This window comes from Arachis hypogaea, chromosome 18 (genome assembly GCF_003086295.3).
Source record: "Arachis hypogaea cultivar Tifrunner chromosome 18, arahy.Tifrunner.gnm2.J5K5, whole genome shotgun sequence".
In the NCBI taxonomy this organism is placed as follows: domain Eukaryota; kingdom Viridiplantae; phylum Streptophyta; class Magnoliopsida; order Fabales; family Fabaceae; genus Arachis; species Arachis hypogaea.
In genome coordinates, this window is record NC_092053.1 from 5,614,072 (window position 1) to 5,633,164 (window position 19,093).

The following is a 19,093-nucleotide window of genomic DNA, read 5'->3' on the forward strand; positions in this document are numbered from 1 at the left end:
AATTAAAGCTCCACACTCGAATCTCCCAAGTTAACCCTATCTGCCCACGATGTAACTCAACGGAATGGACTTCACATTGTTTGTGGGTCTGTCCAGATTCAGCAGAAGCTTGGAGGCTATTGGGTATTCATCTCCCAATAGTTACCGATGAGCCTTGGCGGTAGTGGGAAGAATTGCAAAATCAGAACAAAGGACGAAGACAATTGAAGGAGATAAAGAAACTTGTAGCTAACGTGGCATGACAGATTTGAAAATCCAAAAATGAGCAAGTTTTGAAAGTAAGCGAAAGTTGCCGGTAAAAGTTGTTCACGCTGTGCGAAAGCTCATGGAGGAGTGCACAACCTGTTGCCTTTCCATTTCCCCTTCTTGAAGATGACCTTACCAGTTTCTTTCATTACTTCAATTACACAGTTGTTTAATTGATTGGTGAAACTTTTTTATGTGGACAATTATTATGTGTGATGTCCAGTTTTGGACCAACTTTATTCAAAAAATAAAAATAATTATCTTTTAAAAAAAATCATAGTATTGAGTGATTAGAAGTGCTAAAGCACTTTTTTTTTGTTTCGAGATGAAACCATGGTGTGAACAAGTGAGGTTGAGTGAGTCCCTCTCTTGTTGCACGGGAAATTGGGTAGAAAGTTGATGAGTCTCTTCGATTCAATTCTCAAACTATGATGTGGACAAGTTAGGTTGAGGTGCCCTTTCTTGTTGCATCAAGAAATTTGATAAAGTAGAGTGATTCTCTTTGTATTAAATTTCAACCTATTTTTTTAATTTCTATTTCAATTTTAATATATCTTTCTTATTCAATTTCAATTCATGTCTTTTTGTTTATCTTTTTTCGTATCATTTGGTATCAGAGTTCAGGTATTTGATTAATCCTTATTAATCTATGTATCTTCTTTTTGTATCCAAAAAAAAATGCTTCAAGTGTCTCTCACGTCCTTCATTATGTTCTTATCTTTCTTGTTTATATTTTATTATTATCTTATCGTTCTTATTGATTTTATATTTTAAAAAATAAAAAAACATACAGTCCAAAAAAATATAGAAAAAAGAGAAAAATACAAAAAAAGAAATTATTTTTTTTATATTTTTCCCTTTTCATATACTATTTTTTAAGTTACAAGATTCGAGAACAAATTTTTTTAAAGAGGAGGAGAATGATACATACTTTAAATGTTCGTGATATGAAAAGATCAAATATTATTTAAAAGTTATTAGTTTATTTTGATATATTTTTATTTTTATTTATTTAGTTACTAGATTGGACTTTTTTGTGAGCTTTAAGGTTTTCTTTATTTTAACCTAATAAGAGGTTATAAATACTCCTTTAACTATTGTAATCGTAGTATTGAGTGATTAGAGGTGTCAAAGCACTTTTTTGTTTTGTTTTGTGATGAAACCATGATGTGAACAAGTGAGATTGAGTGAGTCCCTCTTTTGTTGCACGAAAAATTGGGTAGAAGGTTGAGGAGTCCCTTCGATTCAATTCCCAAACTATGATGTGGACAAGTTAGGTTGAAGAGTCTCTTTCTTGTTGCATCAAAAAATTGGATAGAAAGTAGAGTGATTCTCTTTGTATTCAATTTTAATCTATCTTTTTTGTTTTTATTTCAATTTTAATGTATCTTTCTTATTCAATTTCAATTCATGTTACTTTGTTTATCTTTTTTTCATATCAACTCTCTTTATCTTTTGTATCTCTCAATATAAACTTAAATCTAGACAATAAAAAAATATGAATACAATTAAAAATAAAGAAAATAAAGGTATTTGTATGGTTTGAAAATATGCACGAAAATAGTTACTTCTACCTTGGATGAAATTTTCTTTTATAGAGCTTTTGCTTTTTTCAATATTAGAATCAATCCTAAATTGATCAAACTAGTCATTTACACAAAATCTTATATTTGTGTAGTGGTTTCAAGGCACGATTAGATCGCTTTTTTTAGAGAGATATTTGTCCCACACTTAGTTGCTATAGGGTTGATGACAATACTCTCCCAGGATACAATGAAACCTAAGAATTTCTTAATTAGCAATAGTAAGAAATTCTCAACTCTCTTGAACAAAGAAAATCTCTTAATGGTTGAGTAAATTGTACACTTAGTATTATCAATCTGAAATAGTGAATAAGGACTTATTTATACATATTGCACGTAGCAATTATGATTAATTACGTATACAAATGGTTGTGTCTTTTCTATTGCCAATAGATACAATGTTTTGAACATACACAACTCTTAAAGAGTTGTATCCCTTTAGCCAATAGACACAATGTTTTGAACATACACAATCCTTAAAGAGTAGTGTCCCTTTAGCCAATAGGCACAATATTTTGAACATACACAATCCTTAAAAGATTGTGTCCCTTCAACCAAATGGTACTAAACGGTTAGTAACCGTTTATTAATATTAATAATATTAATAATAATATCAATAATATTAATATTATTAATTAATAAAATTTGTAAATACCCTTCAATCCCCCACTATTTACAAAATTTAAATGTCATACAAGTATATGCATAAAGAATGTGTCACTAAGATTAAACAATCTTTTAGTGTAAATTTTAAAATTCTAACGAAGTAATAGGTGTCTAATCGATTAAACCTATACTCCATATGCTAGTACCAAAAATCACACACATTACTTATACCCTCCAAGTTCAAGAGTTTACAATTCTAAGCACTTATATGGCCTTGTGCTCATCCTGGTTTCATGAATATTTACGAGAATAAAACCTCTAAAATTCTCGATTAGAGCGGCACCACTCTTATATTCATATAGGTGGAATCTTTTGATAGATAATATTATCATTCCATTAAGAGTTTAAACTCACCTTCCTAATTTATTGTAAATAGCACTAAATCTTATACCTTAGTGCTTCAATTGCTAAATAACTTGTTATTACCCATTAAACCTTGAAACTAGTGGTCTACTAGAATAAGGTTGGGTTCCCATCATTTAGCAATAATAGGTTTTAATCCCATTTTAGCAGTAGTTTCTTTGATTTTATCCCTTGACAAACCTTTAGTCAAAGGGTCTGCTAAATTTCCTTGAGATCTTATATAAGTAATGGTAATTACACCATCATCTATTAGTTGCCTCACAAATTCATGTCTCAAACTTATATGTCTAAACTTTCCATTATAAACCTTATTATATGCACGAGACATGGTTGATTCATTATCACAGAAGATTGAAATGGCTGTCGTTTGCTGTGGCCACAGCTTTATATCATATAACAGATTTCTTAACCATTCCGCTGCTTTACCTGCGGCTGATAAAGCTACAAACTCAGCCTCCATAGTAGAATGTGTAATACATGTTTGTTTCTTTGAGGCCTAACTTATTGCTCTACCACCTATGGTGAAAATCCATCCTGAAGTGGATTTGTTGTCACTAAGATTTGTAATCCAACTTGCGTCGGAATAACCTTCTAAAACTGCGGGATAATCACTATAATGTAATCCCAAGTTTATGGTTTTCTTGAGATAACCAAGAACTCTTGTTATAGCTTTCCAATGTTGATTGTTAGGCTTTCCTATAAAACTTGATAATTTGCACACAACAAATGCTATATCAGGTCTAGTACAATGCATTGCATACATTAAACTTCCTATAGCACTAGCATATTCTAATTGTGCTATAGGTCTTCCCATGTTTCCTTCTAATTTAAGATTAGGATCATACGGCGTATTGGATTCTTTAATTGTGAGATGATCAAACTTTTTCAATACCTTTTTGATATAATGAGATTGACTTAAAGTAAAGCCAACTTCATTCTTATGCACCTTTATACCTAATATTGTATCAACTTCATTCAAATCCTTCATCTTGAATTTAGAAGTTAGATACTCATTCGTTATACGAATTCCTTCTAAATTTGTTCCGATGATTAACATATCATCAACATATAAACAAATGATTACTCCATAATCTTTAGTAAATTTTGAGTAAATACATTTATCCGCACTATTATGTGAGAAGCCATTTGATAACACCACTGAATCAAACTTCTCATGCCATTGTTTAGGCGCTTGTTTTAGCCCATACAAAGACTTAATTAATTTGCAAACTTTATTTTCATTTTCGGGTAGCACATAGCCTTCCGGTTGCTCCATATAAATTTCTTCATTAAGATCTCCATTTAAAAAAGCTGTTTTAACATCCATTTGATGTATATAAAGCTTTTGTATGGATGCTAATGCTATAAGAATCCTAATAGAAGTCATTCTTGCCACAGGTGCGTAGGTATCAAAATAGTCTAGACTTTCTTGTTGTCTAAACCCCTTGGCCACTAACCTTTCTTTAAAGGTTTGTAATGAACCATCAGTGTTATACTTTCTTCTAAATACTCACTTACATCCTATAGACTTTGATCCTGGAGACAAATCAACCAAGAACCAAGTATTGTTAGATAATATTGAGTCTATTTCATCATTTATTGCTTCTTCTTTATTTCTAATCAAATACACATAAGTAAATCTAGAACAATCATCAATAAAGGTTATAAAATATCTTTTTCCTCCTCTAGTAATATTGCCAACGTGAACAGTAGCCCCTGAATCTAACCACCATTTAAGTGATTTTTCTTGTGTTGCTATGTTAACTTCTGTAACCATACCAATATGCATGTTTTGTACTTTTTCTACAACCTTAGCAATTAGATCCTTCTCTTCCACTAAGTTGGTCTTTGGTGCTTCCTTTTTCAGAAGTCTACATTCTTTATAGTGTCCTTTCTTGTGACAATGATAACACTCTCTTTGTCTCTTCTTATCTTGTTTTGAATCTTTAGAGAACTTTCTTTTCTTCTTATTGGTGTTATTTTCACCAATGTGATTCACTTTAGAACTTTGAGAAAGATACACAGCATCACGTTTTCGAGTTTCCTCCTCTATACGTATATACCTTAGTAATTTCTCAATTGTGAAGTCCTCATCAAGATGTAAAAGTTTCTTCCTATAACCATTCCATGATGAAGGTAATTTTGAAATAATTGCTCCAACTTGTAATGATTCAGGGATCACCACTTGTAGATCACGAAGTCTACTTACAAGGATTTGTAATTCATGAATTTGATCCATGACAGGCATAGTATCATTCATAATAAATTCAAAATATTTTATCATAATAAACTTATATATTCCTTGTCGTTCGGTATTGTACTTTTCTTCCAAAGATTTCTAAATATCTAATGGTGATTGAATTGACATGTAGAGATCATAGAGTCGGTTGGACAAAGTATTGAGAATATGACCTCGACATGCAAAAGTATCTTCATCACGTTTCTTTTTCAGTTGAACAATCTTTTCTTTCTCTTTCGGTGTGGAATTTTCAGCGGCATCGGCAATTGGTGTAGTCTTTAGGTCAATCACATATGCAAGATTGAAAACTGAAAGAAGAAACATCATCTTGTCTTTCCAACGGTTGAAGTTCGTTCCATCAAAGCGATCTAATTTGACAAACTATTGATTCATGACCTTAAACGTAGTGTTTTGATCTTATGTCATCTTCAAGAAATATCTCTCTAAAATTGTTGGGTATATGAAGATGGTAAGATAACAAAATCTTATATTTGTGTAGTGGTTTCAAGGCACGATTAGATCGCTTTTTTTAGAGAGATATTTGTCCCCACACTTAGTTGCTATAGGGTTGATGACAATACTCTCCCAAGATACAATGAAACCTAAGAATTTCTTAATTAGCAATAGTAAAAAATTCTCAACTCTCTTGAACAAAGAAAATCTCTTAATGGTTGAGTAAATTGTACACTTAGTACTACTAATCTGAAATAGTGGATAAGGACTTATTTATACATCTTGCACGTAGCAATTATGATTAGTTACGTATATAAATGGTTGTATCTTTTCTACTCTCAATAGATACAATATTTTGAACATACACAACTCTTAAAGAGTTGTATCCTTTTAGCCAATAGACACAATATTTTGAACATACACAATCCTTAAAGAGTAGTGTCCCTTTAGCCAATAGACACAATATTTTAAACATACACAATCCTTAAAAGGTTGTGTCCGTTCAACCAAATGGTACTAAACGGTTAGTAACCGTTTATTAATATTAATAATATTAATAATAATATCAATAATATTAATATTATTAATTAATAAAATTTGTAAATACCCTTCACCGTTAGCATTGAAGAGGAAATCCTTCCCTCCAGTGGCGAATCCAGAAATCTCATAAAGAGGAGGCCAAAAACAAAAAATTAAAAGTTCAGTTTTAATAAAAAAAATAATTGTATATTTTAATATTATTTTAAACTAAAATTAATTTTTAAAAAATCATTTATATCAAAAAAATTTTCATAAAATTTTAATTTTTATCCTTATTATAAAAGATATAACATAAATAATATAAATTATTTCTCTAATATTTTTAATATATGTATTTAAAATAAATTAATGAATATAATATATAAGATATATTCATATTAATAAATAATTCACTTAATATATTTTTATTTTAATATCATAAAAAATAAAATTTAATCTAATTTATTTTTATGTATATATTTTTTTATTACATTAATTAGAAATTATTATAAAAACTAAAGTATTTTTATATAATAATAGATAGAAAAATTACAAACAAAAAAATGAAAAAACAAAAGAAAATAAATTTAAAATGTATGGATTTGAACCTATGTTTTGGAGTATAAAATGTTTTCCTTTAACCATTCAACTAGAAGGTATATTGTTAAAAATTTTAGACATTATATCAAATATATTTTAAGTTTTAAAAATTTAGGAGAGCCATGGCCCATGCTAGTCCCCTCTAAATCCGCCTCTAAACTTTTCTCTTTGGTTATATTCAATGTGCAACAACTTTTTCTCTATATATAAACCCATTTTTGCTTATAATTGTACCCATTTTTGCTTATAAATAATCAATTATAAGCTGTTTTTACTTGAATAATAGCTTGTTTGATTATGATCTTTAATTGTTAATCTATTAATACCTACAATGTTTATAAAAAAATAAATATATTAGAATATTATTAATTATGTTTGTCATTACAAGAAACCAAATCAATTCTTGACTCAACATAAACCATTCTTAAAGCCTAATAACTACTTCTTGATAAGTTTAATGGTATATGAAAATGTAATAAAAAGTAAATAAAATGATGTGATTTTGATGAAAGCTTGGCTAAATTTAAGGCTATATATGTAGTTACAACAATCTCATATATCATAGACATTGAAGGCAGAGAAATAGAAAGTGGTAACAAATGTATAGTGTGGGATAACAAAATATATTGGACCACATGGGTCCTACTGGTATATTTCATTGTGGGACACAAAAAAACATTGTGGTGTGCTTATCATATGAATTGGTTAGAACGAAAGAGAGCGATAGCACATTGCAATTGTGGGTATTGCTATAAACTAATAAACACCCCTTCAATGTCCTACGCACAAAATATAATATTGTTTCATTTTTCAGGTATATATGACTTTAAAGTCTATATGGTGGACAGATATAATTGCACATGGTGAAAAATTGCACTAATAAGATATGTATTCTTCAAATGAATTTACAAATTTTTTTATATAAGTTAGGCTCCCATAACATATCAAACATGCATAGGGGAAAATAAAAAGAAAATGTAGAGGGAGAGGAAAATGGTTTGATGAGCAGAATTGACAAAGCAAACACACTTTGACTTTAAAAAACTATAAAATGCTGGCTGTGGGGTTCGAACCCACGCGCACTTATGTGCAGAAGATCTTAAGTCTTCCCCCTTAACCTCTCGGGCAAACCAGCTTGCTGGTCAATTTATTTCTACTTTTTTATAAATACAATATCTTACCAAAAACATAAAATATCTCTCATTCTCTACAGCCTACCCACACCACAAGCCACGGTGAAATCAAAAGCCTCAATGTCCGCAATAAACTCGATAGAACATTTCATAGACGGTTAGCCCATTAGTTAGTTAGTTATATCTCATTCATGTGTGGTTTAATTTAATTTGGTTATTTGTTTTAACTCCTGATCGAACGTTTTAATAGCAAGAAACAATGTAATAAATTTGTTCCCTTTTAGTTGGCGGTGGTCTACTTAATTTGATAACGCCCTATTCCATTTGTGTTTAAGCATTGCGCCTTGCTCATTGCTCATTTAAGTTTTTTTTTTCCTGGTTATTTTGCTCATAACTGTTGTAATCCAAATTTACTAGTAAAAAGAGTCAATAGTAGTAGTAGTAGTTGTTATGACCTTTCACAGCCCCAATTATATTTGCAAGATTAAATAAAAATTGGCCTAACTAATTTGAAACCAGAAAACTAGATATGCAAGGTAAACAATGGTAAAATTTGATCCACATGATGATTAAAGTTTCTTTTTAGGCGATCAGTTTGAATTAGAATTAAAATATATAAACAAATTCGTGATTGCATACGAGTCCATTGTGTTATGCCAGTACCCCGTGGGGAGAAAATAGTGTTATTTTTCTATTAGTGTATTGGGTTTGAAAGCCCTCATTTGTAAACTCAAAAAGAATATAGGAACGAAACATTTGATACCAAAAAACAAAGAAACGAAACATTAAAAATTAAATTAGTTATATAAATGAATACCCCAAAATAAATCGTTATATAAATTTAATTTATTAGGGTAAACTTAGTACAATGATAAGCAACTCATTATCTAACAGTTGAAATCGTCGTTTACACATTTCTGCTGCAGATTTACATTACTCATTATTTGGTACTGAGCAATTACATATCAAATTACAGAAGCTGAATCGTACGTTGGGTTCAGCTGAGTTCATTTTAAGGTCTTACTAATATGGATCCAAAGATCAAATTTTAATATATATATATATATATGTGTATATATATACGACTAAAGCTCTGACAATAAATATGATGCACACTACGGTAAAAAAAAATAGTGAAAAAATAAAGATTCTCTCGTAGATAATTAAATAACTAAGAGTACCTGTCATTCAATTTTTATTAGTTTCAGATAAATTATACACTCCTCTCCATTCTCCACAACAAAACTTCAACATAAAGTTATCCAATAAGTATTTATACACATTTAAAACGTATTGAATATATTGAAAATTCAAAATGTTTTTCATTATTATACATTATATTGTTAGCATATTTTAGTTAAATCCTTCATTTAATTATGAAATCAAGAAATATTACAAGATAATTTTTTCCCATCATCGATAACGTGCCTACGTTAAGCAAGAATGTTTAATCATATTGGCATAAAATATAGAAAAAGAAATCATAATATGAAGCAGAAAACCACTAAAGAAATTAATTGCGACGCCCAGCAATGTCAGAACAAAACTTTCAAACATGCGAACCCCATAATAACTTACTAGGTCAAAATGTGACCAACGATACCTAAAGTTCTTACATTACGAAACTCTAATATATCCGGCAAAAATACCAAATGAATCAGCTTAAAATCCAATATCACTGACCATGCTTAGCCTTGCTATGTTGCTGGAGACCAGTTTCAGAATTGAAATTCCTGGATAAAACAATGAAAACCAATTAACAATTTACTCCTTTAAACAAAACTACAATTTCAAATTATTGCAAGGGTTAAGAGAACATACTTGTTGCAACTTTTGCAGAGGAATTGTCCACCAGATTTGGGAGTGTCCTTGCCATCACTGTTTGGAGTCTTTCCACCCTTCTTTGCTGGGTGAGGAGTTGCTGTATGGCCACCTTTCTTAGCATCTACATCAAAATTTAAGGAACATTTTTGTTTTATCAGAAATTCAGAATATAATACGGAAAACGTACGACTAAAGAACAAACTACAATCCTAAGCAAATTCCAATTGGGCAACTCAAAACACCAAACTATGCATTGCAAACACACTAGGAAACATTTTATAAATAAACCAATTATCCAACAAATATCAATCAATATTATATATACAAGTCTCACCGGTCTTTTCAGGGGTAGCATTTTTTGCTTTCTTGTTAGAAATAGGAGTTTTTGTCGCAGATTCATTTGGCCTCTTCTTTCCTTGGTCCACCTTCAAATTAAAAAAAATTCTCATTTCGTGATCGAGTTATTACAAGGACGCAAATTATACAAAGAATACGGAATATATGATTACCTTCTTGGGTGGGGTATCTTCCTCATCATCATCATCATCACTTTCACCCTCCTCATCACTCTCGCCATCCTCCATCTAGAACAACCAATGGCATAATTGTTACAATGACAATATTAAAACCAAGGAAATAAAAAAAGGACCATCTATTCATTCAAGGTGAATAATAATGTTTTACCTATATGTAAAAATACTCTCAAAAGGAGAACAAAATTAACATGATAGTGATTAATAGCAGTTCACGAAAAAATAACGGATTACAGAATGTGCATCTTATGATTATTTTAAACAATCCTAAATACCTCTTCATCTGAACTGTCCATTTCATCATCCTCATCAGATTCATCGTCTGAATCCTCTGTTTTCTTTGGTTCAACTACCTTCACTTGTTTTGATGCACCAGCCTGAGCATCAGATTTTTTAGATTGAGAAACCTTTACTTCCTCAACTTTTACTTCAGTTTTTCCTAGAACAAGTATTATAAATTCATTAATTATCCATGTAACATTAATAAACAGAAAAATATTTGGCAGATTGAGAGGAAGAATATACCATTTTGTGCAACTGGCAATGGATGATCCTCATCGCTACTATCGTCTGCACAAGTCAGACAAAATACAACAAATTTCAGCAGCCAGTCCAATTCAAATGTTACATGCGATAAGTTTAAGTGACAGTTTGAACCTAACCTGAAAAATCATCCTCCTCAGTGCTAGAAGGAAACAAATCATAAGTTAAGGAAAAATAAAAGATTGAGCAAAAATATACGGAAACTAAGGTTGCATGTTTAGATTCTAGTAAATAGATACACGCATTCAAAGTTGTGTAAAACATTAAGGGTAAAAAAGACCAGCAATTTCAAATATAATAATTTAGGAGCATAAAGGATATTCATCAGCGACAGATGTCTTGTATCCACAAAAGTGGACACTGGCGTTCTTGGAAGTGTGGGAAAGCTCAAACTCCTTCTCAACAACCAAATCAAGAGCAATTTGAGGAAACTTCTCCTTGTTAAGAGTTCCCACAACAAATTTCTGTTCTCCAACTTTCAAATAAACAACCACAGGCTCACTGGGTTTGTCCTTCTTGGACTCACCAAGAGCAACCTACAGAGAAAACCACAATAAACCGATCATAAGCCTTTTTCCAAATACATAACAAACGTAGAAAAACCGAACCAAGCAATCAGAACCCTAACCTGAGAAAGGTGTATGCAGACATCTGATTCCTTGTTGTCTACTTTAACAATCTCACCAACCTTAACCTCAGCACCTGAATTTAAAAAAAAAAAAAAAGAAAGCTAACAAATAATCATACCACGGTCCAATCAAGAAACCCTAACACAAGCATTCTCACAAATTGCATAAAGTTCAACACAATAAAAGCTATAGAAACAGAAATATATGTACGCCATATAAAGGAAAAAGCAACACTTAAAATCAGATTATTTTCAGCTAAAAATAACGAATGATAACTAGCATTCAGAAATCATTTCTAGTGAGGGAAATTATATGTGAGAAGAACAGAGTATGTTACCCCAAAACTCCATTGAATGAAGAGAGATGAAGAATCGCTAGGGTTTTAGGAGCAAAAGTGAGAGAGAAAGAGACGGAGCTGGGAGAAAATGACTACTTCTACTACCGAAAGAGAAAGAAGGCTCGAAGGGTTTTGTGACTATATATATGGCAAGGTTTTGAGTATACTAGGGTTTTTCTGATTTTTGATCGAATTTCAATCTTCTCTGGTTCTCCCCTCTCAATTCGTTTTTTCTTGTTTCTTGTTTCTGGTTTCTTTTTTGGTACAGTTTTTTTGGGCCTATTCTACGTTTGTGATAGTTTGCAAATATGGCCATTTTGGGCCTACTATATCTTAAAATAACGATCGGAAGCTTTAAGATTCTGCCTACTCCAGAGTCCAGACCCAATAAAAAAAAACTTGATCAACAGAGAATATAAATAGAAAACTTGGCAAAGAATATAAATAGAAAAATTGTCTTGACCAAAAAAAAAAAAAAAAAAAATTGGCAAAGAGCTATCAAATGTCATAGTCTTCTTTGTTCATCTAGAGTTGTTGCAACTAGGGGACCCGGCCCGGCCCGAAGGTCCGGCCCGGTCCCGAACACTTTTGGGGCTAATTTGGTGTGATTTCATCGGGTTTAGGGTCGGGTAAGGGTCTCAAAAATAGACCCGGTCATTATTTCGGGTCGGGTCCGGGCCATAGCTCGGGTCACCCGAAGTCGGTCCGGTGGCCCGGTCATCATACACAATTAATAATTGTGTTATTAGTGATGGATCATGACTATTCTTATGTGAAATTTAAGTATTGTAAATCTTAATATTTTGTGTTATTAGTCATTATAAGACTATAAAGTTAATGTTTTATGTTTAGAATGCATAATATTGTGTTATTTGTATGGATTTAAATATTTGGTATTATTAGACAATATTAGTATTGATTGTGGTTATACTTTAGTATTGATTGTGGTTATGCTTTAATTTTGAAGAAGGGTTGGTTCTTGTTATATTTTTCTAAGTGAATTTTACTATGTTAAATAATGGTTAGAGTCTTGAAAATTTGGATATTTTTACATGCTAGCTTACAAGAAGGTATCAACGTAATGTAATGTTAACGGCCCGGTTTTCACCCGATTTTCACCCGGTATAATTGTGGCCCGAAAGTGTATTGGTTTCATCGGGTCTAGGGCCAGGTTCGGGTCTAATAAATAGACCCGGTGTATATTTCGGACCGGATCTGGGTCACATCAAACCCGGCTTCACCCGACCCATGTGCACCCCTAGTTGCAACGTATGGTATACATACACTGATACACATAGTATTTTTGTTCTTTATAATATTAACAATTAATTTATTTTCACCTCAAGGTTGAGATACGTACGAGATTAAGGGTAAAATGTTATCAAAATATTTCAATATTTGGATCGCTTGAACTTCTTTTTTTGGTACCAAATCACTTGACAAGCAGACAAATGTAGAGGTTGTGATGGTGAAATATTGAATTAGTTTAATGTTTTTTTTTGGGTCAAATTAGTTTAATGTTATTATGGGTAATTCCTATAAATTACGAAGGATTGGACTAATGATATAGATAAAATCATACAATAAATTATTGATATACGTGCTTTTGAAGTCTCGGTTGAATGCACCCTAAAAGTGTATTATGGTTTAATATTAGTTAATAAAGACAAAAAGAAAAAAAAACCCCATAATAACTAATAAGTTCCCGAAATTTAAATTAAAAAAAAAAAAGCATCCATTCGTTTGACACGTTAAAAAAAAAAAACGGATTGACTGATTGTTGTTGTTTGAGGTGCATATATATTTTTAAAAGACATCAAATAGTTATGATAAGTTGATTTTTGGAAAATTTAAATTATATTGATGTTTACTTGAGATAAATTATACACATCATAGTAATATTTGATGACAAGAAGTTGAACTATTGTTTTAGTTGCATATTATGAAAGTCTTACTTAAAATTACTTGTGTATAGTTGATTTTATTCTTTTTTATTTTAAATAAAGGCAACATATAAAAATATGATTGTTGTTAAAGTTGTGTTCAATTATTTAAGTTGATACTGTATATTTTTTTAGATTACTAAACAAAAAGTGGATGAGACTCGCAATGTCTTGATTTAGTGGTCATCTTCTTATATCTTGTAATGAGTGTTTTCGGATTTAAAATTTAACTGATGTAAAATAGTAGATAAAATCTTTAATGTTGTTTGTAAGACTGTAAGTGTGGTATTGATAAGTTTGTAATATTTAAAAATTAGGAGTAAAACAAATAATGAAATAAAAAGTAGATTATTTAAAAATAATAAATATTTCTAGCCCAATAATTTGAGAAGCCCAACAACAAACCAATCTAAATTGATCCAATAGGTAGAACAGGTCACTCACAATCATACGGGCTCTCTTCCGGGTTTTTGACCCATAACCTATTCTTACTTGGTGAGTAAGTTAGGAACTCTACATCCATGCAAAAAATAAAAAATAATTCTCTATCATGCTGAAATTATTAACACAATAAAAAAGATAATTTAGATAATTACCATCCAATAACCTATCTGTTGATTTTCTGGGATCATCATCCCCTGATGTCCAATCTGCATATGCAGTTCAATTAACAATTTCGGAACAAAAATCTTTATTGAAATAATAATTTTAAATTTGACTAATTTTGCTTCAAAGTCCAAACTATAAGAAGGGTTAAGTACGATTTTGGTCGGAATGTAGGGGGTTAAAAATATTTTTTCGTTTTTAATCTTTTTTTTACTTACAAAATCGTCCCTAATATTTAACTTAATTTTAAAATTATCATTTTTACTAAATTTTTTTTTATTACCAAATTATTCCTAACTAAACAAATATATAAAAAAAAAAAAAAACGAGTTAAAGGAAAAGGGGAAGGGAAATCACGTGGAGGGGGGTTGTTCAGGAAAGAAGAGGGAGAAGGAAAGGTGGGGAAAGGAATCCGCCGCTAGCCCTCAAGAGTGCTGTCATTCCTCGCGATTTGCACCGCCGCAGTGTCTCCCTCGTGATTTGTAGCCGCCGACCACCGCAAAGCTGTTCTTATCACCTTCTCGTTGCGATTTGCAGCCCGCCACCACCGCATTGCCGTATTGATGCTTCTGGTTATTTCTGTTTATTCCTTTTTATTTCATTGTTGTTGTTGATGCTTCTGATTGCTTCTGTTTCTTTTGTTGAAGATGAAGGCAAGATTTTGCTTTGTTGTCTTCTGTTTTTTTTTTTTTTGTCCCCAATGTGTATTGCCTTGTTTATCTGGTTCTGCTTATGAGATGGAGAAAAAGAAAAGGAATAATAGAAAATGAGGATTTTAGAGAAGAAGGGGAAGGATATTTTGGTCCAAAAAGACGATTTTAAAATCAAGTTAAACTTTAAGGACGATTTTGTAAGAAAAAAAAATTTTTTTTTTCAATCCCTACTTGCCCAAAAAAGAATAAGCATCGAATCATTATTTTTAACAATAGGTTACAAATAATAAATTTATCGTAGCACGGCGCTATTGTAGTTTTCTATTGGTCAAGTGATTATATATAGGAAGGATTTGGATTCTCTAAAATTTGAATTTTACTTTAGAGAATAAAATGTGATCTCTCACTATTTATTTTATAGGTGGGACCAAAAATAATTATGAGAGAAAAATCATTTAAGGATAGAAGATCATACTTTATCCTCTAAAGTACAAATTTAAAATTTAAAAAATCCAAATTCATATAAGAATGGTGAAACTTTTTGAGGCATAGAGATTTTCGCATTCCAAACAAAAATCCAGCTGTGGAAAAAATTTTTCAGAGACAGGACCGGGAGCAAAATGTTTTTTAGGTAAGTGCGGGAATTCAAGAAAAAATTTCACTCGCTAATTTCAAAATTCATAAATTTATTTAAATGTCTTTATTAATTTATAGGGCAATTTACCCAAATAAATAAAGTAGGTGAAATCTTTACTCAAATACACAAAACAGAAACATGTTACGTGCATGTGCAATTTCCATTTTCTATTAATCCGTGGGAAGCAACCACGATTTCTAACTTCTACGTAAATCGTGTGGCTGCCAGGGACGGATTATGAATGGTTTGTGTTGTGTGTAAACCGTGGCAAGTGGCAACAGATTATGAAGGGAAGAATGAAGGCATAAACCGTGGCAGGCTCCCACGGTTTATGAAGATGGCGAGATGGTGATAAACCGTTGTGGGCTACAACGGTTTATGAAGGATTAATTATGGCCATAAAACTCTGTAGGTTCCCACGGTTTACAATGATAGAAACTCTATATATATGAGGGTGAGATTCAATCTCCATAAGAGATCATTCTCCCAATGTCAAGTGAGGAAGAGAGTTTTCTTGCCTTAGTGCATTGCTCTGGGAAAATTAAAAAAAGCAAAACCTATGGGGTGAAGTTCACTGACAGAGGACCACTGAGTGTTTTCATCAGTTCGTCAAGCACTTTGTCAGATTTGAAAAACAGCATCTTGCAGAAGCTTGGCGTGTTTGGTAGCAAGTGGGTGAAGAAACTATTCTACAAGATTCCCATCGCAGTTGTCTCGACCGGTGTTAAGTATGATACCTTTGTGCTAGCGACTGATGAAGATATTAGGGTTTTGTTCCATTGTGTAAGGAGTTTTCCGGAGATCAGAATCCACGAGTTGTTCGCGAAGTTGGAGGTCAGTGTCGATAGTTCTGGGGCATCCACTCCAGTTCCTAGCTCGACTGCCGCGGGAGGTGCGTCTAGTTCGATGCCTGCGATCAGACCGTATCTTCCGCCAGTAGCATCCCCTTCATTCGCGGCTGATTTAGACCGAACGGAGGTTGTTGGTTCTGTACTTTTGGAGAATGCAGGAGTCTTTGAGCAGGCTTACGTTGTGGGCACCGGTGGTGGCCTGTTACCTTATATGGAAGGGGATGGGGAAGGGGATGGTGAACCTGATCGAGTAGAGAATGCAATGTGTGACGATGACTCTGACCAGGAGCCTGTTGATATCATAGGGGACAGCGACGATGACACAGGTGCCAATCCACATGTGCAGCATCGGCCTTCAAGTTCTGCTTCTCAACAGTACCCTCTACACTTCTCCACACTAAACTTTGAGGCTCTGGGCCAACAGGAGGACGGTGGTAACACAGTCGGGGGCTCTTCTACAGAATTTCAGATTGGGCAATCATTCCAGAATAAAGATGAGGCTGTGTTGAGTGTGAAGGACTATAGCATCCGGCGAGGTGTTGAGTACAGAGTGATCAAATCAGATCATCTGAAGTATCATGGAAAATGTAAGGAATTCGGCAAGGGTTGTACTTGGTTGATTCGCGTAGCGCTGCTTGCACGAAAGGGCACTTGGGAGGTTAGGAGGTACAACGGGCCACACACATACTTGGCAACCTCTATTTCCAGTGATCATCGTCAGCTGGATTACCACGTTATCTGTGCGAAGATTCTTCCATTGGTTAGGGCAGATGCTGCGGTTACGGTAAAGGTATTGCAACAAGCTACAGAAGCCGATTACGATTTCAGGCCTAGTTACAGGAAGGTTTGGATGGCCAAGCAGAAGGTAGTGGCACAAATATATGGAGATTGGGAAGAGTCGTACGTGGAGTTGCCACGTTGGATGCTAGGGGTACAATCAACAATGCCCGACCAAGTTAACAACGTTTCTGTTTGTCCCACGACAAAGACATCTATACAACCAGGCCAGTGCAGCCGAGCCCCAGCTATATCTGCCCAAGTCGTCCAACGATGCCAAATAAGGCAACCAGCGAAGGTGGACCCGGTTTGCATTCTTGTCCGCAAACAGCTGAGAGGACAACAGCATCAGAATATAGGCACGAGCGTATATACGCACGGTCTCATCGCTAGCATCTGCTGCGAGAACCCGGAACCTCTCATGGAACTATGTGTAGCACACTGTCATCTGCTTTACTTTACTTTGCGAAGGTAACTCCCCGAACAACTTGCGGAACCACACCCATGCTGGTCTACCGTGCTCCATCAGATTCTCAAACTCAATCAGGCACCCACTAACAGGCTCACCATCGATCGACAAACCCAGCTAATATGCCACATCTTGCAAAGTAATAGTGCACTCATCACCAAAGGGCATATGGAAGGTGTGGGTCTCAGGACGCCACCGCTCAATAAATGCACTAAGGAGAGGCTCATCAACCCAGAACCACTCATTGTTCAGCCTAGCCAAATGATACAAGCACGCGGTCTCCAGATAGGGTATAATCCGGTCGTGTAAGGGCATATTCTGTTGTCTCCTAACGTCGCTAATAACCTTAGTAGGCTGCAAAATGTGGGTAACAAAATCCCTCAACATACGACCATTACTAATAACATCAAACATAATTTATAAAAAATTACTAGAATCCTCACATTGATTTTGTTGATTCTCTTGTTATAACAATAACAATCACGAAGCAAAATGGAACAATAACAACACCAACAAGAATAACTCTACTAACAATAACAGTAATTATAATACTAAACGCTCCCAACACTAACAAAAAATAAGAGTAACAATAATAACTACTATTGTCATAAAGGTAACAACAATAATAATATTAGCAATGAAACTACTAATACTATGCACTCATAATAACAATAAAAATAAAAGTAATAAAATATTTTTACTATCAATAACCATAATAATATCAATATTTATATAAATAATATTAATAAGAATAACAATAAAAATAAAAATAATAAAATATTTTTACTAACAACAACCATAATAATATCAATATTTATATAAATAATAATAATAATAATAATAATAATAATAATAATAATAATAACTAACCTCTTCGTCGATGTATCCAGCCACGTGAGCAACGCCATTTAATCCGTACAAGCGATCCTCATCCTCCATGGTCCCATCACCCAAACCTCTTTGAAACCTTCAAAGCTTTCCCCAAATTCTCTGAAACCAACAACCTTCAAAATTTTGTTTGTGACACAAATGATCCGTGAAGAGCTTCAGCGGATTATGTATTTATAGTCCCTAACACATAAACCGTGGAAGGCTAGAGAGGTTTACGTTTACTGCACCATCTTCATAAACCGTGGGAGCCTGCCACGGTTTATGCCTTCATTCTTCCCTTCATAATCCGTTGCCACTTGCCACAGTTTACACACAACACAAACCATTCATAATCCGTCACTGGCAGCCACGGTTTACGTAGAAGTTAGAAACCGTAGTTGCTTCTCACGGATTACATAGAAAATGGAAATTGCACATGCACATAATATGTTTCTGTTTTGTGTATTTGAGTAAAGATTTCACCTACTTTATTTATTTGGGTAAATTGCCCTAATTTATATCTCATATATATTTTTTAATCATTTCACATGATATATATATATATATATATATATATATATATATATATATATATATTTTAAATTTCTAATCTTCGTTC

General features: G+C 32.9%; 2 protein-coding genes and 1 non-coding gene across 3 annotated transcripts; all 3 read right to left on the reverse strand.

The window, feature by feature from the left end:
• Positions 1-3,354: 3,354 nt before the first annotated feature.
• Positions 3,355-3,846, reverse strand: LOC140181214 (secreted RxLR effector protein 161-like). Its single transcript, XM_072224734.1, has one exon. It carries the CDS (start codon positions 3,844-3,846, stop codon positions 3,355-3,357), a length of 492 nt encoding a protein of 163 aa, XP_072080835.1.
• Positions 3,847-7,721: 3,875 nt separating this feature from the next.
• On the reverse strand, positions 7,722-7,804 carry TRNAL-UAA (transfer RNA leucine (anticodon UAA)). The gene has a single exon. It is a non-coding gene; the product is annotated as a tRNA-Leu (tRNA).
• A 1,487-nt stretch (positions 7,805-9,291) lies between these two features.
• LOC112771310 (histone deacetylase HDT1) lies at positions 9,292-11,900 on the reverse strand. The gene is made up of 10 exons (XM_025816008.3): positions 11,669-11,900; positions 11,331-11,404; positions 11,024-11,238; positions 10,822-10,841; positions 10,685-10,729; positions 10,435-10,598; positions 10,136-10,210; positions 9,961-10,051; positions 9,624-9,747; positions 9,292-9,535 (listed from the first exon to the last, which is right to left on the reverse strand). The coding sequence occupies exons 1-10, from the start codon at positions 11,679-11,681 to the stop codon at positions 9,478-9,480; spliced, it is 879 nt and encodes a 292-aa protein (XP_025671793.1). The 5' UTR covers positions 11,682-11,900; the 3' UTR covers positions 9,292-9,477.
• Positions 11,901-19,093: the final 7,193 nt, after the last annotated feature.